We start from the raw sequence: 27,061 nt of genomic DNA, 5'->3' as shown, positions 1-27,061 counted from the left end.
TTTTATATCTTAAATCTTCTTCTATTCAAAATTTAACTTTGCGATTAAACTCTGCTTTGCATTATCTTGACCTATGGCTCTCTGACCATGGCTTATCTTTATCAATAGACCCAGGCAGTTGTTTTTACTCGAAAAAGACTAATTCCTGTCTTCGACTTGTTTTGTGGGGATCAACGAATCAACTTTGTCAACAAGACGAAATTTCTAGGCATAATACTCGACAACAAACTGAACGGAATTTGTCACTCTGAGCATATTATTAAAAAATGTGAAAAGGGCATTAACGTCCTTAGAGCAGTCTCAGGAGTCTGGTGGGGAGCTCACCCCTATTCTCTTAAACTACTGTACAATGCAATAGTTCGTAGTCATTTAGACTAGGGACTGTTTGTCTTAGAACCTCTAAATAAGGCCGTTTCTGATAAGATTAATAAAATTCAATACAAATGCCTTAGAATAATTATAGAAGCTATGAAAACTTCTCCCACTAACGCTCTGCAAGTTGAATGTGTTGATCCTCCACGCCAATTGAGAAAACAATTTTTATGGGACCGTTTTGTGGTAAAATCATTACAGTTATCTTCTCATCCTCTCTGGTCCCGTTTAAGCGAATTGTCTCAACTCGGCGTTCGCCCCAAAAGTCCATCCTTATTTTTTTTGTTTTTGTTACAGTTTTTTTAACAATTCAATTACCAGACCGTCAAACAAATATATCAATAGATCGATTAAAACCTACATACATTTTACCAGATATCGAAACCAAAATGAACCCTCAACCGCACCTGATCACACCAAAGAAAACCGTTTCGTTAGAAACAACGACAGTTGATTCATCGAACAACATGACTACACAGGCGAGTCGCATTCATAAAGAAATACGCTCAGGCCGCTTTGTCAAGTACGTTTCACTTGAAGGGGACTCCGTAGCAGCACATCTGTTTGTCGTTACGACGCTAGCCACTAGATAGCCTCTCCAAGCGTATACAACATCTGCACGCCATCATCGTAAATAACTCCACAGGTTACTCCAAGCGCATACCACATTTATGCACAAAAAACTGCGTATTTGAAACGGATTAGAGACTCTGGAAGGGGTCGTTTTTGCTACCGAAACTTTTGTATATATAACCGAAACATTTATCTAAATAAACACTTTTTTTCATTCATTCATCCATTGCATTCCACAATACTGCTCTCTACAAATCACTCGTTTTATTGTACTGCCACGTACCTCCTAAGTTGCCCACAAAACCTTTAAACATACGTATATAATTAATTGTATTTAACTAACATGACTGTATTTTTAGATGTTGAAAAAGAGTAACTACTGAGTTTCTTGTCGGTTCTTCTCGGTAGAATCTACATTTCGAACCGGTGGTAGCTTTACTTTAAATAGTTCGTTAAATGACGATTTAAAACTGCTTGTAAAAGCCTACTTGAATAAAGTATATTTTGATTTGATTTATGCTAGACCGGATCGAATCCCTTTAGCTAACTTATCATTTCTTTTTTTTTACCCCTTATTATCTTTTTTTTTTTACTTTTTTTTTCGGTACAACGGGATGGCTGCAGTAAATCATGGGTAATCCCACTTCTGGTATAGGCTAAGGATATATATAACAGGTACACCGGCCGAGCGCTGACAAGAGAGCGTCCCTAGTTGGCCTGTGCCTTCTTTTATATTGTCTGTGAATAAACTGTCGGCCGTTGCACGTGTTGTTTACAATTGCTTAATGAGGGTAGGCGCCGTCATATATTTTTTTCATCTGTTCTTTATATGTGTGTACATATTGCTGTAACATTTTTTGAGTGAGTTCAAGACAGTCTCTTGGGTCAATCTCTCGCTCTATCTCGTGAAACTATGTATAGAACTATTTATAGAATTGTAGGCAGGGCCGGACCGTAAGTTTATGGGGCCCTGGGCTTATACTACTTAGGGGCCCACCTGATTACTCAAAGTATAGAAAAAAATGAGACAATAAAATTATTTGATTTATATTTTAATATATTATTCCTTAGTGTTATACAACCGTAAAGAAATTGATAAATTATAAAGCAACCTTTCTACACTTTCCGTTGGAGAATTCTTTAATTTCCTCCTCACATTCTAGGTTCTTAGTTAAATCTATATTTATGGACAAAACGGATAAATGGTTAAGTCGTGAATTTGTCATCATCGTTCTGTATTTATTCTCTACTAGCTGTGCCCGCGACTTCGTGCGCGTTTGAATTTAAGTTATTTGGACATTGCAGCGTGACTTTATTATTATTTTACATATAATTCTAAAATAAAAGTAGCCCAAAAAGTTACTCCTTATTACATCAGCTATCTGACAATGAAAGTCCCGTTAAAATCGGTCCAGCCATTCCAGAGATTAGCCGGAACAAACAGACAGACAGACAGACAAAAATTATAAAAATGTTATTTTGGTATATGTATGCATTTAGTAAAAAGCTTTATTATATATAATATGTAGATATATGCGATCCTGGAAAATAAACGCTCGGCTACACAGCTTGTGATTGCTAAGGTTAAATATATTTTTAAGATTATACAGCACGACTGTTTGAATACTATCGATATTTAAGGACATGATATTTGACGATCATATATGACAAAAAAATACATACATGTAACATAAATGTTAATAAACGTTTAAGTAAAGTTAACCAAAAGGTATGTAATTACGCGTCGTGTGGACACTCTATTTGCGATGTCGACACACAAAACAGGTATGTAGGTAGGTACATTTAGTTATCCTTACCTTAGCTCAACTTACATTACCTTTGATAAACAAGCATGATCCAATTCCCCTTCATACTTTAACCTCCCTTAAGACTGGCACAAATACCAAGATATTTCACTCGTTTAAGCAACAAATTTGTTGACTAGGTAAATGATGTGAACTTGGGACAAAAAATGATATGAACCATTTACCTATTGTGATATTTCCGGCGTATTTAAAAATGGAATCATATTTATTTATTGACAATCTTTAAACTACTATAGAAGGTGGGTTACCAGGGTAGCGGCGAAAATGACGATACGTTATATAAGAAAACACTTGTAATGCTCGTTACAACGGTTACAATACCAATGCCCGATATATTTAAACTGGCGGTATTTATACAAAAACATCTTGACCTAATTTAATACTAAATTCGTAACTTAAAAGATAATATTAAACATTGTTTATCTTAATTATTCTAATGATTATTTACGGACAAATATTATTTAATAATACAGGATTATGTAACATTAAATATTAAAGATTAATATATTACACCTGAAGTTGATAAGCAGCAGATAACCTAGCCAGATCAGTAAAATAAGATTCTAGTAGCTTAATCCTTACATTATACATAATAAAACAAAATTATTATAGCATTGATTAATCGACATAATTTGAGAAAATATAAATAACAATAAGCACTATTTATTAATTGCGCCGGAAGCTGACAAGCAGAAGGCGCCATTAATAAATAGAATAATATATAATAAAATGTTCCAAGTATAAACAAATATGAATCAACTATTTATTTGATTATGAAATTACTAATTAAATTGTCGAACAAAAGTTTTAATCTATACTTATAAATAATCATCAAGATGTACCCGAACTAGCCATATATGTAGGACCGGAAGTATTAATTGATAACATTCGGCCATCCTGTGTATGCCGTGTCCCACGGCGATCAGCGCTGCTATTGGCGCCTGGTTTGTCGCTGCTGTACGGCACCTGAAGTTGACATGTCTAAGCCGTAATTAAATCTTGTATTATCTAATTTAAGTATACAACTTTTATTTATCCTAGATAACACAACTTTTATTCGTCCTCCTTCACACAGTCTTCGTTTGTCTTAGCTCACACAGTTTTTAGTTATCCTATATCACACAGCTTTTATTTATCCTCCATCACACAGCTTTTATTTGATCTACATCACACAGCTTTTATTTGATCTACATCACACAGCTTCAATTTATCCTACATCACACAGCTTTTATTTGATCTACATCACACAGCTTTTATTTGATCTACATCACACAGCTTTTATTTGATCTACATCACACAGCTTCAATTTATCCTACATCACACAGCTTCAATTTATCCTACATCACACAGCTTTTATTTGATCTACATCACACAGCTTCATTTTATCCTACATCACACAGCTTTTATTTGTTCTACATCACACAGCTTCAATTTATCCTACATCACACAGCTTTTATTTGTTCTACATCACACAGCTTTAATTTAATGTAATTTATACAAACTATCCTAAAGTAGTTTTTTTTATCGGATAATTGATAGAAAGAATGGATAAATATTTTGTATAAAAGTTTATTTTTCTCAATACAATATTTGTTCTGCACAAGTTTTTGTTTTATAAATCTCATAACTTTGTAATAATAAAATAAATTTTAACATATTTATTTATTCACTAACATAATTATATGATTATTAATTAACATTCTAATAAATCTATCAAGTCGTCCCTATCAACCTCATGGTCACTGCCGCTGCTATCATCGGGAATGGAAGAATTGTAAGGTCGGAGGACTTCACCGCGAATAACAGCCGTAAATTTTCGATAACCTTTCATGCCTTTAATATTACATATCGTGTAGCGATCTAACGAGTGTTCTGCTTTGCTTACTCTATAGGGTCCTGTATATAACCCATTTAGTTTCCTAGTTATATTAGTGCTTTCTCTGGTTATTCCCCCCTTCCAAAGTACTAATTGTCCCACTGAGTACTTAATGCACTTTTTATGAGATCTTGAACCTTTTCATTTACAATTTCATTTTCTTTATGAGAGAGTCGATAAGGCTTGCAATAGACAGGCTCCTCAGTTTTTTCAGTAACCGTAACAGTTGACTGCAATCATTCCTTTTTAAATCGCCTACATCTATATCAGATAATTGCAATTCCTCGTCAGTGGATTGGTCAAGTATCATAATATTCGTACTACTTTGTAAACTGTCATGTTTATCAGTAACAATTTCCGCGTGTGCTATTAGTCTATTCGGTTCCCATTCAATAATTTCGTTTTCGATATTAATTATTTTTAAAAAGCAATCTTTTGACCTTACAAGTCCCCCTAAAATTACATAGAACATACAGCCTAACTCAACATATACAGAACTCACAAGATATGTTTCATTACTATTAGTATCGAGATAAACTTGCACCAAAGCAGCACTTTGTTGTGGTATTATACAACTGTGTCTCAAATACACTGGAAAATTTGTTATAAAGTCTGTATCACATAGTTTTATATCACTAAGAGTACTATTAAAAGTATCACTACTACCAATAAATTTAACAGAATTTTGTGATATAATTAAACTGATATTAGGTTGATTTATCATTGATTGTCCGATTATTAAATCTATATCACCTATATCGTAATTGGTTAATCCTACGAATCCACTTAGAACAACATTGTCTATGTGAACATCCACGTGGGATGTTCCCAAAGAGGTCGAATCTGCACCTCCAAAACCTCTCATTGTAACAACGGACGGCTGAATTTCTAATTTTAGTTTATCAGCATATGCCATAGTGAGAATATTTAATTTGCTGCCCGTATCTATGTATGCAATGAGACTACAACTATTAATTGCCACTACCTTTTTATACAAATCTATGTATATGTTGTAAATAAAACATCACTTACTTTTTGATGTGAAGAGCTGGCCGCATGCCAGCAGCTGGCAGACGTGTGACCCGGGCGATGGCACACCTCACAGCGTGGCACCTTGCAGTCCTTTGCTTCATGACCTTCTCTTCGGCAGGCGTAACATTTCTTCGGTTGAAAATCACTCTCTCTTGCAATTGTAGCAACGTCGCCCGCTCTTCGCAACGTGGTAGTTGGTCGCGGATGGCTGGCTTCAATTTGTCTGTAGTTTTCCAATGACGACAAATACCCGTAGTATAGTTGCTGTGGTGTTCTGCATTGGAAAGCTTTCGCGTTGGCTCTTATTTCCATGGGTAGACCGCGAATTATGCATGAAATTGCAGGCTCGCCAATGATATTGCATTTTTTTAATAAGGAAACCTTGTCGTGGAAATATTTTGTCATAGTTTCCGTATTCGTTTTTTTTCTAGCAAGCATAGATTCAAGTAGATCCACAAAGTCAGTAGAACGTGGGAACGCGGTCTCTAAAGCGTCCTTCCACTCCATCCATGTGAGATCATAGTCATCCAGATCGTCATACCAGTCTCTAGCCGACCCTCGAAGACGTATCTGCATGATGAACTGTCGATCTTTGTTGTCCCATCCGTACACGTCGCCCAATTGGTCGATCTTATGCAACCATCCCTTGACGTTGCTAGATTTTTCATCCGGTCGGAACGTTGGAATAACCTCCGCATCGGTTTGGGTGACACGCCGCTTCTTATATCGCCTGTGTTTCTCCAAGATCTCTTCGTCATCGGATGAAGAAAAAAAACTTGATGATTCGTCGCTGTCGAGTACAGCGTTCTCGCAGCGTCTCCTTTTCTTCGTACCAAGTCCGTCGATATATGGGCCAGACATCATCCCACTTCTGAAGTATAGAAGATGGGTTACCAGGGTGGCGGCGAAAATGACGATACGTTATATAAGAAAACACTTGTAATGCTCGTTACAACAGTTACAATACCAATGCCCGATATATTTAAACTGGCGGTATTTATACAAAAACATCTTGACCTAATTTAATACTAAATTCAAAAAATTCAATTCAAAAAATATAATATTAAACATTGTTTATCTTAATTATTCTAATGATTATTTACGGACAAATATTATTTAATAATGCAGGATTATGTAACATTAAATATTAAAGATTAATATATTACACCGGAAGTTGATAAGCAGCAGATAACTTAGCCAGATCAGTAAAATAAGATTCTAGTAGCTTAATCCTTACATTATACATAATAAAACAAAATTATTATAGCATTGACTAATCGACATAATTTGAGAAAATATAAATAACAATAAGCACTATTTATTAATTGCGCCGGAAGCTGACAAGCAGAAGGCGCCATTAATAAATAGAATAATATATAATAAAATATTCCAAGTATAAACAAATATGAATCAACTATTTATTTGATTATGAACTTACTAATTAAATTGTCGAACAAAAGTTTTAATCTATACTTATAAATAATCATCAAGATGTACCCGAACTAGCCATATATGTAGGACCGGAAGTATTAATTGATAACACTACCTATTTGCCTACATAACTACACTATAACAAATGTTCAAAGTGAGCTCCTTCTCGTGTGATACACAGTTCGGCACGTTTACGCATATTATCTTTCACACGATTTAACACGAATTGGTCACTTATAACAGTTTCAAAAGTACTGGTTATTTTTAATTTCAAGTCTTCTCTGTTTGCATACTCTGTAACATACACGAGACGTTTACTTGGGCATGTATTCGAATATGGAACTGTCCGAAGTCTCGTAGTCTTTGATTAGCGTTTAAGATTAGGCTAGCAGTAGTACCTACTGCTCAGTGATTTGGGAACATCTCCCGGTGCAAATTGGTAGCACTTTGCCTTTATGTCTTGTGGATGATGTAATGAAAGGCAATTGAGTATAGATATATGTATTGTAATATAATTTACAATATTTAATTGTTACCACGATATAACAGTGCTAAGTTAGAATGGCGACTGGCGACAGAACATATAATAATGTATTAATTGACAATGTAGCATATCGAATATCGACTTGTTTCTAGGTGCCATTATGGACAGTGATTTTTGCTTACATTAATAAAAGATAATACGTAGGCACAACACTTCCCTTCCTTTAAAAAAAATAAAATAATAATAATAACATATTATGACATATTATTATAAAAGTAAACAAATTAACAAAATATAATGCAAAATTTAATTACCTACTACACTTATATAAAACAAAAATATTTTTCAATCGTCAAAAATAAAATTTGTAAATTTTAATGTATATCGTGTAAACAAGAAATATAATGTTCTATAATTTAAATATAATAAACCCTTAAAAATATTAAAAAAAAAAAAAATATTAAAAAAAAAAAAAAATTAAAAATACAATGTAAATCATGAGTTTATGTTTATATAAGAATAAAAAAAAAATTATATATATAAATGGGTATATTCTTAAATTTAAAGATACAATACACGACACAATATACCTACGATTACAACAGTTATATTGTAACTTCACTATTTTTAGCACATTTATTTATTCATATTTATTAATTGCACAACACGAGTTCACTTTTTACGCCACGGAGTATGTTGCCACTGAGTGAGGTGGGTCGCGATCTCTACGGCTAGCGCGCAACCCCTGGATTTCTCTTCTCAGGTACTTAGTGTACTTTTGTTTGCAGTATCTCCAACATATTAAACAGGTGACAGTGATGACAGCCGTGATGATTAGCATGACTATAAGGTTTAATTTATCATGTGTAATCTCATGCAGTAGGCTTGTGTTCGCCTGATTTGCCTGCCCGTTTTGGGCAATAATAATTTCTTCTCTGCTTTGTGGTTTTCCCATCTTGATGTTACACGAAATCGTAGCGAATTAGTTGTCGTCGGATGAAAGTATGAATAATTATAAGAAGTTTTTTTACGCAGACATAAATCGCACTGTAGGTTTGATGAGTCGCCCGTATCGGGTTCGCATCTGGTTGTTATTGTTATCGTGGCCCTCTCTGCTGCCGCTATGCACTTTGGAATTTGTTATGAATTCTTCGGCCTTATTTAATGGAGCGTATTGTATTTCTGAGTTATTGTGCATTAGAAATGCAGGTTTTAATCGATCGATTGAAATTGTTTTTATATTATCGGAGATCATAATTTTAAAATATTTATCTCCTTTCTCAATTACTTTATGAGGCCCAAAATATGGGGTTGTTAGGGGTTTCGTGACATGGTCGCAGCGTACAAATACATGCGTACATGATGATAAGGCTGGGTGTAGAAATATATTTCCTTGTCTGTGCGGTCGCTTCGGTACGGCGGCGAGGTTACGAATATGCATACGCAGATCTTGCAATAATGTTTCGTCATTCGGAGATGCTTGCTTTGACAGCTCAAAAAAATCTCCTGGTAATTTTAGAGTAGTGCCGTAAACCATTTCCGCGGCAGAAATGCCTGTACCGTCTCGTAAGCTTGCTCTGAGGCCTAATAAAACGGTTGGTTCCACGTGACATCAGTGCTGTCTTTAGCGTTCTATGCCACCTTTCTATCATACCGTTGGCTTGTGGATGGTAAGCTGTAGTGCGAATTTTTGATATACCCATATATTTTGCCAATTTACAGAAAAGATTTGATTCAAATTGGCGGCCTTGGTCTGTGGTAATTTTGGAGGGACAACCGAATCTCGTAATCCATTGAGTATATAATGCGCGTGCGACGCTTTCTGCGGTGATGTCCTTTAAACATTTTACCTCAGGCCACCCAGTCGCTCTGTCTATCATAGTCAGTATGTATCTATATCCTTGACAATACGTTAATGGACCGATAATGTCCATGTGTAGATGTTCAAAACGGCTACAAGATGGAAAAGAGCTGAGTGGAGATATTGTATGGCGTTGAATTTTCGATTTTTGGCAATTAACGCAGGCTCTTGTCCACTCGTTAATGTCCGAATTCATAGATTTCCAAAAATATCTATTTGTTATCATTTTTCTAGTGGCGCGCGTGCCACTGTGACTAATTCCGTGAATCGCTTTAAAGGCTGTAATACTATAATCATGCGGTAGGTAAGGGCGCGCGCACTCTTTTGATATTTCGCAATATATCGGTTCATTGCAATTTGGATATACGATGGCTTTAAAATTTAAATTTTTTGATTTCAGCAAGTATTTTAATTTTTCGTCGTTTTGTTGAGCCTTGGATATTTCTGTATAGTCGATTGGCGAAGGCATGTCTATCTGTTCGATTCTTGATAAGGTATCCGCCACGATATTTTGCGAGCCTTGAATGTACTCTATTGATTTACAAAACTGACTTATGAAATCCAGGTGTCGTATGCGTCTAGGTGTATCGGTGCCACTCGTAGCTTTTTTGTGTAAGGCGTACACGAGCGGCTTATGATCCGTAAATACGGTCACTTGTTGACCTTCAATCATGTACTTAAAATGTTTTACAGCCATGTATATAGATAGTATTTAGCTCCCGGTCGTAAGCACTATAACGTTGCTGAGCTTCGCTAAATTTGCAGGAAAAGAAGGATAGCGGTTTCCATTTTTGGCCAATTTTTTGTTGAAGAGCAGCGCCTGCGCACGTGTTGGATGCGTCAGTCATAATAGCTAAAGGTGCTCCGGAAACAGGGTGCGACAGCAAAACGGCCTCTTTTAAATTATTTTTACACAATTCAAATGCCTCTTCAGCGTCTTTGCTCCATGTGATTGGGGTTCTATCGTTACGTTTTGTATTATGTAAATATGCATTCAAAATTGCATGGTATTTAGCGGCTTTAGGTAAACTTCTGTAAAAGTTAATCATTCCCATAAAGCGGCGCAATTGTGATACTGTTTTTGGCTTGGGATAGTCTGTAATGACCTTCACTCTATTACTCAAAGGTCGTATGCCTTCTTCAGATACGTGGTATCCCAAAAAGTCTACTTTCGCTTTTCCAAAATCGCACTTAGCTAAGTTGATTGTAACGCCGTATTGATTAAGACGTTTGAATACGGTCTCTAAGTGCATTCGATGTTCCGATTCCGAGTTTGAAAAAATAATGCTATCATCGATGTAATTAAATACAAAATCCAGACCTTCAAAAACAACATGGTTCATAAAGCGCTGAAAAGTTTGGGCTGCGTTCCTTAAGCCAAAAGTCATTCGTGGAAATTCGAACAGGCCAAATGGAGTTATTATTGCTGTTTTTTCAATGTCGTCCGGCGCCATCGGAATAAAGTGGTATGCACGATGTAAATCAATTCGGGAAAATATCTTCTTTCCAGCCAGTGGGTATGTAAAGTCATGAATACGCGGAATCGGGTACCTATCTGGCTTGGTGATGGCATTAAGACTGCGATAATCGCCTCAGGGTCGTATTTCACCGTTCTTTTTAGCAACAACGTGAAGTGGACTGGCCCAACAACTCTTCGAAGGTCGACATATGCCTATTTCTTGCATGAATTCAAACTCTTTCTTAACTCTCATATATTTGTCGGCGGAAAGAGGTCGAGCGCGGGCGAAGACAGGGGGTCCAGTAGTCTCGATGTGGTGCATAACGTTATGTTTTGGCACATTTTTGTAACACATAGGTTTTGTTATATCGGGATAAGCCGACAATAAATCGTAGTACGGGTTGGTGACCTGTATTGTTTTGATAGTGTCTTGTTTGCAATTTACCATAGACCCAATAACGTTTAGACTCGTAACAGAATCGATAAGTTTTCGACCATTTACATCCACTAAGAGTTTGTGGTGATTTAAAAAATCGGCACCAAGGATGGGCTGTTTTACGTCGGCGAGTATAAAATTCCAAGCATGAGGTCTTCTTAATTTTAAATTTAACTCTAAGCGCTTAGTTCCATATGTTCGTATTTCACTCCCATTCGCGGCATAAAGTCTATAACTGTCACTATCACTGTGTCTGTAGGGTTTTTTAACGGTTGGCAAAACAGAAACGTTGGCTCCCGTGTCCACCAAAAAACGTAGACCACTGTTTAAGTCGGTCACGCAAAGGCGGTGGCATGGTAAAAGGGTGCAGACATCCGCCACTGACTGCACCTTATTTAGTTTTCCTTGTTCTGGGTATTTTGTTTATTCCATGCGCACGGCTCTGTCCATTTGTTAGCTCCTTCTCATTCTCCTCATTCTCCTTAAATATTGATAGTAATTCACGAGTCATCCTGTATAGCAGTTCGGGAATACGTCAACAAGCTTCTTTTCATAAATAAACCTTTCACGTCAAGACAAAAATAGAGACCATCTTCCTTACTGAAGAAACAAGAAAATTGTTCATGAACTTTTCTTTGATAGGATATTAGAACATCAGATTTAATTAAATTCCTTTGTTTTAATTGCGATGTGTTCAACTGAGGCTTAAACAAAAAAATAGAACCTTACGACTTTTTATTTAACTTCCCTAATTACATTTAATTAAATCACAGCTTTAATCGATTGAGATCTTATGATTACTTATGTAATTCTTAAGTCACCTTAGTCATTTGAATCAGTCTTTGTCAACATTTTTTTTATCTCACTTGTTCTGTAATTTTTGTTAATACTTGCTTTCTGGTTGTCTTTGTTAGTATTTTCAAGTACAGTATCCAATTTGCCATTGTCCAGATAGAAATCTTCCGAAAATAAAATTTTGGAGATATTGTCTTTAGCTTTAATTTTTTTGTTTTTCTTTACCACTTAAACTAACAGAGTAAACTCTTTTTCCAATTTCTTTTGTTTTCTTTCTTCTTTTCTCTTCTAACGCGTTCTACTTTATCTTCTTTAATTTTATTTTTTTCATTTACCTGAGCTTTTTATTCAGCTGATGTTAGTACAAGGGCGACTTCTTGGTATTTTTTATCCCTTTTTTTGTGGCGATTTAGGTAGCACAAAAATATCTTGTTGTTTAATTAAAGTATTGTCTTCCTTAGCCAATTATTTTTTTTTTTTTTAATGTTTAATGTTATAGGGGGCAAACGAGCAGGAGGCTCATCTGATGGAAAGTGATTACCACCGCCCATGGACATCTGCTACACCAAGGGGGTTGCAGATGGACAGGTTTCCTCGCGATGTTTTCCTTCACCGCCGAGCACGAGATGAAGTGTGTGTGTGTGTGTGTGTGTGTGTGTGTGCGTGCGTGCGTGCGTGCGTGCGTGCGTGCGTGCGTGCGTGCGTGCGTGCGTGCGTGCGTGCGTGCGTGCGTGTGTGTGTGTGTTTTCATACATAAATAATATATTTGTAAGATAGTGGGCGCAATTACACGGATCGTCAGGAGGTCGGGTTCCCATTTTAAGAAACAACAATTTAGGTTTTAAATAACAATAGATTTTTATTTAGAATAATTACAATAATTTACACACAATCTAAACAATCTAAAACAATAAGCAGACAGACAAGCCAGTGATATACAGCCAAATCAATATGCCGAAAGGCAGCGTAACCGCGTACAAGCGGGCAAGTACAGCTAACTCAATAGCGTAGCAGAGGCAGTCAAGCCTCAGGGGTAAACCGACAGTTTTGTCGGGAGCTAGAGCTCTTGCTTGAGTCGATCCTCGGAATCGATTGAAGACTAGCCAGTGAACACGGTATTTATACCCTAGCCCCTACTCCCAACAACTCTGTCCGTGGCGCGAAACGCCAGCCACGTGTTTACCAAAATGTAAATACAAAGCAATTAAATCTGCTAGCAAGGTAAAAGTCACAAAATATTCCAATATGAATTATCGTTAATCAAGAACAGACAATTTGAAGTTATTTCTAGGTGACACGAATTAAACAATCGTTTATAATATTTCATAACGCTATTAACAATTACCGAAATCGGAACTAGTCGTCATAAGTCAATCGCAGATAGCTAGTAAATCATACCAGATATAATTAGGAATTGTCGTAAAAGATTTGCATTAAAAATCTAGCTAATTGTAATTATCATCGAGTAAACAACAAATCAATCAAGTTGGGTACTTTTATCATTACGTTGATGTGACGACTGACTCCGACATATTGTTTACTTCCTACGAACGAGTAGTTCGATCTCGTCGTAGCTTTTTGTTATTAACCATTCAAACCTTATCATATTGTACGGGATAAATGTTAAGTATTTTATTCATGTTATTGTAGAGATAAGCATACACGTCAGTAACTTTGTAGTTTAGTCTTTTATTTAAAACTTCTGCATTGAATTTCAACGATTTGTGTCCTCTAAGAATAATCCGTTGAACATACAATTGTCTTACAGTTAATACCTTACTTGTTGCATACAACATACGCGTAGGGAATTGATAGGGCAAGAAGTGGATGACTTTTAACAACAATCTTTGGGCTCTTTCAACTTCAATGAATTTTGTTTTAACAGCACCTCCCCACACAGGAATACAGTACCCCAATACAGACTGCGCCAGTGCAATATATATTTTAATCATTAGGACCTTAGAGGCAACGTGTCTTAACATTTTGAAAATCCAAATCAACTTACGTAACCTGCATCCTACTGCTTCTATTTGTGCATTCCAAGACAATCTCTGGTCTAGTAAGACACCGAGGTATTTGATTGAGGTTACTCTATTAACAATGGAACAGGTATCGCAACTTTTACAAGTAATTTCGTTACATTGATGTATTTTTATGCTAAAGCTATTATCTGGCTAAGTCCGATTATAAATAGAAAAAGGTATATATTTAGTTTTAGCTGGATTTAATGAAAGCAGGTTCGTTCTTAGCCATTGCGCAATTGTAACAAGACCATTTTCAGTTACATTTTTAACTTTTTCCCAATTTCTTTCTGTGAATACAATTGATGTGTCTGCATAAGAAAAAACTTTAGCATTATTAATAGATAAGTTACAGAGGTCATTGATGTAGATAAGAAACAATGTAGGCCCTAAGACACTACCTTGTGGGACGCCGTGGGTGATTTTTGAGTCATGACTACATAGATTTCCAATTTTCACTCTTTAGGTTCTCTCGCTAAGATAATCCTTAAAGAGAGCCAAAGAGGTATCTCTAACTCCAAGGTTTTCTAATTTTTTGACAAGAATGGGGACAGATATTGTATCGAAAGCTTTTTTCAGATCAAGGAACACAGCCAGAGACTTCATACCATTATCCAAATTTTTTACAATATATGAGGTCAGAGCTTCAACAGCATCTTCCGTAGATTTTCCATGTCTGAAGCCGAATTGAGACTCTGACAGTAATTGATATTTATTGAGATAGTTTAATAGTCTACTGTTTAAAATCTTTTCTATTAGCTTTGAAATTGCAGGTAAAACAGAAATTGGTCTATAATTATTGAGATTGTCTTTGTCACCGGTCTTATAAACAGGAGTTATAATAGACTTTTTAAGTAATGATGGGAAGACTCCGTTCCTAAAGCAAAGATTAGTTAAATGACAGATAATCGGAATAATCTCAGTTTTGGCAAGTTTCAAGAAACTAGTTGGAATGTGATCCCATCCAGGGGCACTGTCTGTTTTAAGACTTATAAGAGCCTCTTTCACTTCTTTTGTATCTGTTTCTAATAAAACTAGTGAATTTAATTGGGTCTTACTATTAGAACATACAGTCGGATTTATTTTAGTGCCAGTCGAAAGAATGTTGTTAGCTACGTTTGTGCCTAGGTTAACAAAATATTCATTAATATAGTTAATTGATTCAGAAGGAGAGGATCTTATATTCAATAGTTGGGTATTGTTTGGTTTTGTGTGTTTTAAATTAGTATTTTTTTTTATATTATGCCAGAATTTTTTAGTATTTCTTGAAGTTTTTACCAATTGCTCTCGATCATATTTGCGTTTTAATTTCTTAATTAATGATTGCAGAAATTACGATATCTCTTGTACGTAATTTTTAGTATTTCATTTGTAGGATCTAGTCTCAATCTTTTTTGCATTCTATTTCTATTACATAATACATCTTAAGATACCAGTCGTTATCCACGGTTTGATACACCTTTTACTTTTAGGTATCATTATTATTTTAAAATTAAAAGGCTATACGTGAATATAAGATCGAGGAAGCAGTTCGGAGGTTTTCGTATTTTAATGAATATTATTTTACTTGTACAATATGTTTCTCGGAATAATATATAATTCATTTGACGTTTGTTATTTAGATTCACATATATATAAGATATGATGATGTAATAGTGTGTAAGTTTATATGTGTAAAGGTTAAGTGTGAGAATTATGTTTATGTGTGTCTTTGTTAATACAAGAATGCTAATGGAAATATATGAGTTTTTCTTATTTTGTTTGATATACATACACTTAAATGCTAAAAACATAGTTACCAGTAATAAAACAATAAATAAAGTTTTTAGAAAAATATTTCTGCGATAGTTAGCGTTGGAACATTTTAAGTAGGTATAAAAGATCACCAATAGTCATTTGTGAAATAGTTGTTGCACTTGAGCTTCACTATGTATGTTGATGATAGGAGAGATTTCATTTTTTCGCAAATAAACTTTACCGTAAGCAGTCCAACAGAAACGATCATTTTCCGATTTAGCAATATCCCTTGCCAAAAAGAACAGTCAAGCGCCTTTCGCTGTCAGTTGGTCTGATACGTAAATAGGTGTGTCTTCAGCTGTACGGAATCCTAAGTGTTTTGCGCACAATTTGGATTTGTGTTTTATATTGTAGGCTTTATACATTTTCAGTATATCTGTCTTTAGTGTTGTGGAAGAAGTCTCGACAATTATGGTGCTATTCTTCGTTTTTTCTCTTTTTCCTTGTACTCTATAAATGTCCTTTATGTCAGTCTTCTCAATATTACAGCCTATGCCTTTAGCCAAACACACAACCCTATCAACGAGGTTTTCTTTTGTTTCACTTGACTGTATAGGAACATTCTTTATTTCTAAGTTGCTTTTTCGCATGTCTCTTTGTAAATATTCAATTCTATCTTCTAATGTAACTATATATTCTCGATCTTCCTTTCTTTTTCCCTCCAACATTTCAATTTTCTTTTTTAATTCATCATTTTGGGCACTTAAGAATGCAATTGAGTTCTCGATGTTAAGATTAGTTTGTCGTATTTCTTTTTGAGAGACAATTATCTTTTGAAATTCTTTGGTTTGTTCAGAAAATAAAGACGATATCATACATTTAATCTCAGCTTTAAAGTTGTCTAGTTCTACATTTATGTCTGTTTCTCTTGCCCTTTTATTGCGATAAGCTACATAGTTCGGAGGGGTTTTATTTTCTCTGCAAAGTACGTCGATTTCTGAATACGAAGCTGACTTATTCAACGATGCATCCATGATACTAGGGCCGTATAATATTAGCAGTATAAGTATTCTTTGTCTTTAAAAAGAACAAAAGGATACAATAAAAACAAAAAGCCGTTATCAATTCAGTTGGATGCAATTTCCAATCAACGCAAGCACGTCAGGCGCATACGTTCGTCATTAGCCGCTTCGATAGAAGCACCAGCAGTTGGGCGGAGTTTCGAAGCCAATGAAAACGTTGGTTCGGAGTTCACTTAGCTAGGTGTATGTATTCACTAATAGCTGGGAGGAGCTACTTGACCAATCATTTGGATTTTAAAGTTGCACTTTCGGAGTTTCTGAAAAACTTTTTGTTAATTTACTATGTGCTCTTGTAGGGATGTATATAGACAATACTATTATCCAGATAGACTAGAGTTAGAAATAGAGTTTTGTATGCCCTTAAGCATATCATCCATTACTCGCTGCAAGGCCACCGGAGATTTTTTTAACCCCATGGGCATACGAAGAAATTCATAATGTCCATGTTCTACGTTAAATGTTGTTTTATGTATATCCTGAGGATCTGTCTGTACCTGATAAAATCCGCTAGCTAAATCTAAAGTAGTAAAATACTGGCATTTTCCAAATTTATCTAATACATCATTGATGTTTGGGATTGAATATTTGGCATCTATTGCTTTTTCGTTTAATTTGCGAAAATCAACAACTATTCGCTATTTCTTTTACTATGCGTCGACTTTTTTTGCACAACCCAAATAGGTGAGCTCCAAGCCGAATTAGAGGGGCTTATTATTTTCTGATCGAGCATTTTACTTATTTGTTCCTGTACTTCCTGTCTATGAACATATGGGTATCTATAGCTTTTCGTGTGACCGGGGACTTCATCGGTGGTTTTAATTGAGTGCTTTATTTTATTTATAAACGTAAGTGGCTCACCTTCTAAATAAAATACGACAGCATACAGGCTACACAATAGTTCTAAGTTTTTACGTTTCTCAACGTTAAGATGTTCTGTACGAACTGTCGAATGTCGGAACTTATTTTACATGTTTTGATTGTGCAAATGAAATTGATATTGTTAATTTCAGCAGAAATGCCTTGGTCCATCGAAAATATTACCGCACCGCTCCCCGCGCCCCGTCTTATGAGACGCTATTCGAAGGCCCAACTCACAGACCTTACCAACGGAGCCGGCCAAACGTATGGCACAAAGCACGTCTTTCGAAGCTTCCTTCCTATGGACTTCCCGGGAAATTATGCAACTGGATCACCAACTTTTTGATAAATCGGAGCATCGAGGTTGTTGTCGACGATGTATACTCTGACTTAAAGCTCAATTTTGGTGTTCTACAAGGCTGCATACTTGTTGCAAATCAAATATTAGATTTGCAACAAGTATGCAGCCTTGTAGAACCTCGATGCTCCGATTTATCAAAAAGTTGGTGATCCAGTTGCATAATTTCCCGGGAAGTCCATAGGAAGGAAGCTTCGAAAGACGTGCTTTGTGCCATACGCGATAGAAGGCTTTCGCTATGTCCTAACTGGCTGTGAATAATAAACAAGAAGGTCACCGGCTGAGCGACCCCGAAGGAAACCGTACTGACAATCGCTAATGAAGTAGCTTAGAAGTAGGTAGTGACTATCTAATCCCCTTCTACTCTGTAGATGTACTTTGTGAGAAATATTAATCTCATTTAAAGAGAAAAAAAAACTCAGTCGCCAAGAGATATACAACGATCGTTGCAAAATAAATGATAAGTATTAAGTGCTGGTCTTTGATCTACAAGCTGTATTACAATCACTAAGAGGAAATACTTCAGCTTTTTATTATAAGTCCAAATTAAATTGTTTTAATTTTACCGTCACGCTTTAAAGTAAGAAAGTTGACGGAGAAATCAAAGATGCCTATAATGATGTACATTCTTATTTCTGAATTGAAACGGATGGTAAACGCGGTGCTAATGAAATAGGCTCCTGCTTAATGGATTGTTTTGAAAGGATCTGCAGTGAATCGAGGCATAGCGATGGCGAAGGCTTAAATTTGACTCTTTATTCTGAAAATTGCGCCGGTCAAAATAAAAATAAATATATAGTAGCCCTTTATCTATATGTAACCAAACTTAACATAGACTATGTTAAGTTTGGTTATAATACACAATACACAATAATACACAAATTTCTGATCAAGGGACATACACAAAATGAGACCGATGATATTCACAGTCTCATTAAAAAATAAATCATAAAGAACTTTAAATCAGGACCAATATACAGTCCTCATCAGTATGTAGCTATTATTAAAAATGCTATAAAGACTGGTCAAATTTTTTTTTTGTCCACAAACTTACGATACGTTTTACCTTACGGATTTAAAAAACTCCAAGATGATTTCGGATACAATTTTAAAGAAACTGAATATAAAAACAGAGAAGATTATGGAATGACATAAAAAATGCCAAAAATTGAAAAAAGTTGAACAAAAAAACAATGTACAAAGATGAACAATTCAAAACAATAATAAAAAAAGACAAAGCTGACAGCAATAGTAAAAGCCTACAGTGGCAAACAAAACCCTTAGCGAGAACAAGAAGAAAGATTTAAAACAGCTGATTGGTATAAATTTATTCCCCAATTTTTACAAAGATTTTATTCAATTCTTAGTTTAATGGCTTTTAGTTGTGCCGACAGGGCACAGATTATTTCGCCAATGTCACGTAGGATGGAGAAGACACGAAAAGATTGATTGGTACGGTTGAGGAAACAAACTCAATTAAATTTTGAAGACTCGATAGTAGTAGCAATTTCCTTGTTAATCCTTAACCTAGAACAACACGGACATTAAGGGTTAATAATAAAGTAAATTAAAAATAATTAGTACTCTAAATTATATATACTAAAATATAACACTCAATTGGACTATTCACAACTTAATTTTATTACATTTAATATATGTATCGAATTTATGATAGACAGTTATTTAATAAAAATACGCAGAACCGCTGACCTTATTCTGGTCATCGGCTCTGCTATAGTTATAATAATTTTATGTTTATACTGAAAAGCAACTTTAAGATATCGACGGCATTTATTTGATTTAAAAATAAAAAGGTGAGTATTAACAAAAACAAGCAATAGTTCAAAATAATTAGTTTTATTTAATTAACACAGGTTTTTCTTATTTAACCAACATCTATCACATCTATCTACAGGAATCTAGAACGAATAGTCCATAGTCCAAATGACTACGAACCATTGCGTTGTAGATCAGTTTCAATGTATAAGGGTGAGCTCCCCAACAAACTCCAGATACTGCTCTAAGGGCATTAATTGATTTTTCACATTTCTTGGCTAAATGGTCAGAGTGTGAAATTCCGTTCAGTCGGTGATCGAGAATAATACCAAGAAATTTTGTTTTGTCTACAAAGTTACAGTTTACCTTTAATTTGTGTTATGAGGGTCAACGCATTAACTTGGACTATGGACTGTTCGTTCTAGATCCTTTTAATAAATTAGCTTCAGAAAAATTAAATCAAATTCAATATAAATGTCTTCACATAATCTTGGGTGCGATGAAATCCACCCCTACTAATGCTCTGCAGGTTGAGTGTGTTGACCCTTCTCTACATATAAGGAGGCAATACTTATGTGACCGCTTTATCATCAAATTGTTGCAGCTATCTTCCCATCCTCTATTGACCCAATTAAACAAATTATCCCACCTTTGCAACCCAGACAGTCCGAAATACTCATTCCTATTAAACAGTTTCCTCAAATATACCAACCTCCCTCATCCCCTTACCACTTTTTCTTCTAATCCTCTTTTTTCCACCTCCTTTAAAGCTCTTTTATATAATCCTTTTGTAATCACAAACCTAGGTATCATAAAAGATTCTTTTGATACGGTCATCCAATTTCACAGAATTTTTCATCTAAATTGGCCAAATCACCTCGCTATATATACTGATGCCTCTAAACTCTCACTGAACGGATGCTTGGCGCAGCTTGTTGGATACCTAAGTATAAAATTGCCCTTCTAATTAAATAACCCTGAAACCTCTATATTTTCCGGTGAGGCCATTGCTTTACTGGAAGCTATTATGTATGTGTCACACAACATTCAACAGTCAATTATTTTATGTGACTCGTTAAGCTGTCTGTTGGCCATTAAAGAAAATCCTTTTCGTAGCAAATTAAGACTTTCTATCGTTTTTAGGATCAGAGAGGCTCTGTTGTCTTGTTATCAACGGGGTCTACAAGTTTTGCTCGTCTGGATTCCAAGTCATTCAGGCATTATTGGAAATGAGATGGCTGACTCATATGCAAAGATTGCTATACAATCTGGTTCATCTGAGCATTTTTGTCAATTCCTCTAGAGACTTGCTCACTCTTGCGAAAGATCGAATGGATAAATCCTGGAACTCTTTTTGGATTTCATCAAAATCAGCCCCGCGGCATCCCTCCGCGCCAGTCTTAGCCGCGGCCGACGAGCAAGCTCAAGCCGGCCCCGTTGCCCAGGGTACACCACGAGGAGGTGACTGACATGTACGCCGTGTGAAATTGGCCTAGATGAAGGTTCCGCAACCCATGTCCTGTTCCTTTGTCCTAAACTTCTTCATCCCATTTACGACATTCTCCCTCCTAAAGTCCCTCGCCCTATAAATGTTGAATCTTTGTTGTCGTTTGTGTTTAGTCCGTTTTGTTCTTTTTTATGTAAATATATTAAATGTAATAAAATTAAGGTGTGAATAGTCCAATTTAGTGTTATATTTTAGTATATATAGTTTAGAGTACTAACAATTATATTTAATTTACCTTATTATTAACCCTTAATGTTTCTGTTGTTCTAGGTTAAGGATTAACGAGGAAATTGCTACAACTATGCTAATCTTCAAAATTTAATTGAGTTTCTTTCCTCAACCGTACCAATCAATCTCTTTCGTGTCTTCTCCATGCTACGTGACATTGGCGAAATAATCTGTGCCCTGTCGGCACAACTAAAAGCTATTAAACTAAGAATTGAATTGAATTCAATAGTTTTGTCGAATTTATTTTAAAAGAATGTAAACATGTAACGTGCGCCAAAATTACGTTACAATATTTACTTACTAGTAATATAACTTCCGTCGTAGTCGCTCGACGCTGGACGCGATCACCAGGGTAAGGAAGCTGGCAGAGGAGGAGGTGACTCAGGGTGGGGTTTTGTTGGCTGTCTCGTTGGACATATCCAACGCCTTCAACTCCCTGTCCTGGGAAGTCATCAGAGAAGCGCTGAGGTACCATAACGTGCCGTGGTACCTGCAGCGACTGATCGGTGACTACTTTGCGGGCAGAGCAGTCACCTACCCGACGAGCGACGGTTGGAAGAGGAGACTGATGGCGTGCGGTGTTCCACAGGGCTCCGTATTGGGGCCGCTGCTGTGGAACATCGGGTACGATTGGGTTCTGCGCGGGGCCACTCTGCGGAGGGTTAGCGTCGCATGCTACGCTGACGACACCCTCGTGTCGGCCCGCGGCAGCTCCCATCGCGGCATATCGAGCTACAGCCGGAGTCGCACACGCGGTTCAATGAATCCGTGCACTGGGCCTTGAGGTGGCCTTGCACAAGTCTGAGGCCCTTGTTTTTCATGGACCTCGGAACGCGCCACCTCAGGGCTTGACCATCACAGTCGGCGGAACTTCCATCACCATCGGGTCGACGATGAAGTACCTGGGACTCGTCCTCGATGGCAGGTGGAAGTTCGAGGAGCACTTCCGGCGCTTAGACCGCCTGCAGGCGCCTATAAATCGGCGTGGTGCGTTCGATGGCACTCTACGGGGCGCCGATATGGGCGGACGCTCTGAGTGCACGCAACGTCGTCTCGCTACGACGTCCGCAGCGGGTGATGGCGCTCAGGGCGGCTCGACATACCGTAGGGTGTCGTACACAGCAGCCTGCCTGTTGTCCGGAAGCCCGCCATGGGACCTAGAGGCCGAGATCAACTCGAGTGTCACATGCGTGCGACAACAGGGTGGCTCAATTGTGGATGTTACATTCGCAAATGTCACTTTAGAGCGCCGCATTCACGATTGGAAGGTCATGACTGATACCGAGACCTTATCGGACCACAGATATATTCAATTCACCATTGCGGTTTCGGAGGCCGTAGGAAGAAGTCCACCTTCCAGGAAGAATGGTCCACGTTGGTCCCGTAAGCGTCTTAATAAAGAAACGTTGACTGAAGCAGCCCTCGTACAAATTTGGGTGTCATTGCCAGAGGAGCCCATGGATATAGATGAAGAGGTGCAATGGTTTGCCAGAGCCTTGACCAACGTATGCGATACAGCTATGCCTCGTACAAAATCTAACTTGTCGAAACGAGCCGTATACTGGTGGTCCACTGAGCTAGCTCAGCAGCGTGAGACGTGTGTCGCAATGAGGCGTCAATATACAAGATGCCGACGGCGACGTAGGTGAGACGAAGCAGAGGAAGCCGCTCTTTATTCGTCGTATAGGCAGGCCGTTACGAACTTACAGATTGCCATAGTCAGCGCCAAGGAATCCGCAGAAGCAGAATCCTTGCAAGCGCTTAACAATGTACCGTTTGGAAGACCGTACCGTATGGTACCGCGCAAGCTTCGTGTCCGGACGCCTTATGTTCTTAACGCGTAATTAATAAACAATACAACACTATTTTAGAGCTGTACTAAATATTAGGAAACACATTGTCGATAACATATTTACGCGCATTAGAATGTTAGTAATTTACAAAAAAATATTTTATATCATATATTTGCTTGAGGAGAGCGTAAACTTCGAATAATTCATTAAAACAAACAATGAATAACACAATGGCTGATTTTGCCGGACAGCATGTTGTTATAGCATTATAACATATTTTACAATGAGTTTACATGTTACAATTTGTGAATGTTGTGTACAATACATTGATTATTATGTCTTTCTAATTTGGAACTAATTGCAACACTTAATGTGACGTATTATAACTGTTCCGGATATTCATAATATCAATATTACTATTATTTTTTTATATCAAATACAAAATCCGGCGAAACACAAACTATCCGATAGCCAGACGCGTTGAACAATTAATAAAATAACTATGGTATTATTTTTATTTACAAGCGCGAGAAAAACCAATACCAAGAATGGACATTCTCCTTTTAATTCTACCAAGACGCAAGCCATTCGTCGACTCCGACTTTCCGAAATGTATCTGCACCCATCACTGACAGTATTGAGCTTTTAGGAGTTACTTTAACATCCAAACTCAACTTTACACAATGCATTGAATCCAAAGCTAAAACTGCTGAAAAAAAAACTTGGCATCCTCAATAAGGTCAAACCGTACTCCATACCGGAACAGCTTCTGGCCTTATATCCAACCCAAGTTAGATCGTGCATGGAGTACTATAGCCATATATAAGACGGTTGTGCTAAGTATCAGCTTGATGCTTTGGATTTTGTGGATCGTCGTGCTAGAAGATTCATTGGCAACCAGACAGTGGTCAATGCAAAACTCCAGAGCTTAAAACACCATCGTAAGGTTGCCTATCTGTCGGTATTCTACGGAATATATTTCGGAAAGTTTGCTCAGGAACTATTTAATTTGGTTCCAACCGAACCGATGGAACTGCAGGGCATCGAAAAGATCTACACCCTTACGTAGTTGACGTACTTATAACACGTAAGAAACGAGATTCTCATATCTAATACGCACCGCTAAGGTGTGGAATACCCTCTCGACCTCCGTATAATATGGGCCATACCTTCTAATCTTGAATGAATAGGCATCTTCTAGGGAAGTGCGCTTCACCTTAGGCTGTATCATCACTTTCTATCAGGTGTGATAACAGTCAAGCGCTAGCTAATATATTTAAAAAATATAAAAAATTAAGTTTGCAACAACAGGGGGCTTGTAGGTATGCAGATATGCAATAGCATAGCCATTATAACTAAAAAAAATCAAACGTCGATAATAATAGATCTTGGATAAGAAACAAGAAATCATGTTGTTTCAACAATATTTTGACTAGTACATCATAATTACTAAGTTTTGAATTGAGTTTAGTTTTTTTATAAGGTTTTAATGTTTCTATTTCATAACGTCGAAACTTAATAGTACTTTTTCCTGCTGTTTCCTTATCGATGCCTTCCTTTGATTCCGTATCACTCGATAACATCGCGCATTGACATGTACGCAACCAGTTCAAAACTCTAAATGAACTCGCTCTCTGTGGCAAATGACTGTTTATTTTCCATTCCTCGTGTTCCGTTCTGCTCGCTCCGTTTATTCCTCGTTCTCATTTTACTTTTGCAATAGAAATTATCAGACAAAACTCTTTGTTGGTGGAAATGTAAAACTATTTCATATCGGGAGTCCGTCCCGTCTAACTATTTCCCACTGATTATCCTTTCGCAGTGGAAATCCGACTTGATTTTCATACGGTGCTCAAATTCGGAATCAGCGCACCGTAATCATTCGGCAACACTAACTTTCGGTTTTGCTTTCTAAAAATCGTCGGCCTATGTTATTTACTTAATAAAATAATTCTACCTGCGACTTTGAACCCACTCATTTTCTGGGATTAATAGTGACTTACTTATGTATTTATTAGGCCTATAACCTATTAAAATGAAAAAAAAAGTCTTTGAAGTAGTAATAAACATACTTTTGCTTTTCTAGCACTAGTGGGTTTCCATTTAGTTATTCCATTTTTAACTTTTATATAAATAAATATATTTATTTATTTATTATATTTTTCACAGGGCGGCTGGTGGAGGCGAAATGTTTGGTGACATCAATATTTCCGCCATTTTGGATTCTTTAAGTATCCATTACGACAAAAGAGTAAGACCAAACTATGGAGGTTAGTAACAAATATAAGCTTAATAACTAAAACGATTATTAGAGTATCTAGCTTTGAGAACCTACACTTTTGAAAAATAATACCTATATACTTATTATTATATTATAATATATGTATGTACTATATTTATATACTATATTTTGTGATTATATAACTAATATATTTTCCTTTTAGCCTTTTTTACGACGTACATGTAGGCATTTTTTAAAGTCTGCTTTCAATTTTTTTTTTTAATTAAGTGTTAAATAAGATTAATTGTGTGTTACACTCGTAATAGTGTAACACACAATGAATCTAGTGATAATATTAAACTAATGGCACACAACCAGCAATGCTCACATAAAAACCTGGGATCTATAATTGTTATTTGGTAGATGTAGTCAAAAAGCAATATTCGGGTTTGATAATTGACTGTCGCCTTAAGTGGAAGTAGCCCCATAATATTATATTAAAACTATTTCACACTACAAAAGTTGAACTATCAATGGCCAAGATTGAAAGAATTGAAAACAACCATTACTTATTAGCAATATGTTATTTAAACACAATGAAATACTATTCAAAACTAAACTACATATAAATAAACTATTTTTACAAAACTGCCGAATTCATGTAAAAGCTATTCCAGAGAACAATAAAGTTTTCTGAGAGCATATTTTTCCTCAAGTGAGTTTGTTTGATTTTAATTTTCTTCTAGGTTTTTACCCAAGTCTTTAATATTTTTTGTGTTTTAATAATGATTGTCTAATCTTCTCAATACCATTACAAGTATGACCATTATCGAATCAAATAATTTCACTATAATACTCTCAGAGACAAACAGAAAAAGATAAAAACTATTGTGAAACATCTGCGCGATTGTCTCGCCTTAATCACTCAAACTAACTTTCCCTCTCGCTTTCTTTCCCTTGGCCGTCACTGTGACACAATTTTAATTTTGAACAGTGTATCTGGTAGTATGCATTATAAGTCAATGATTACATACATTAAATAAGTAGTTTATTTAACATACGATTCTCTTAGCTACTTCACTGGCAGAAGATCACATCAAAAGCAGCCTTATTACACCCAGAATTTATACGGCCCTGTAAAAAAAAACCCGAAATTCTTACAACAACTTAATTGTTTAATGAAATTACATGAAATTTATTTAGATTTAAGTCTAATTATAAAATATGACCATCCTATTCGATGTGACAATGGAAAGTGAAGAGAAGGAGTTCCTAATTCGATGCCGGCGTTTGTCGCAACCGCGGGTCACATTGAGCCGATTCCCACAGTTGAAT

At 36.3% G+C, this 27,061-nt stretch overlaps 1 protein-coding gene across 1 annotated transcript; it reads right to left on the bottom strand.

The window, feature by feature from the left end:
- Positions 1 to 3,002: 3,002 nt before the first annotated feature.
- Positions 3,003 to 7,055, bottom strand: LOC135194611 (uncharacterized). The gene is made up of 2 exons (XM_064220225.1): positions 5,680 to 7,055; positions 3,003 to 3,737 (listed from the first exon to the last, which is right to left on the bottom strand). The coding sequence occupies exons 1-2, from the start codon at positions 6,541 to 6,543 to the stop codon at positions 3,603 to 3,605; spliced, it is 999 nt and encodes a 332-aa protein (XP_064076295.1). The 5' UTR covers positions 6,544 to 7,055; the 3' UTR covers positions 3,003 to 3,602.
- Between the last annotated feature and the right edge of the window lie 20,006 nt (positions 7,056 to 27,061).

The sequence above is a fragment of the Vanessa tameamea genome, chromosome W (assembly GCF_037043105.1).
Source record: "Vanessa tameamea isolate UH-Manoa-2023 chromosome W, ilVanTame1 primary haplotype, whole genome shotgun sequence".
Classification (NCBI taxonomy): domain Eukaryota; kingdom Metazoa; phylum Arthropoda; class Insecta; order Lepidoptera; family Nymphalidae; genus Vanessa; species Vanessa tameamea.
The sequence above is the reverse complement of the archived record's forward strand: the minus strand, read 5'-3'. Positions and strand labels throughout refer to the sequence as shown.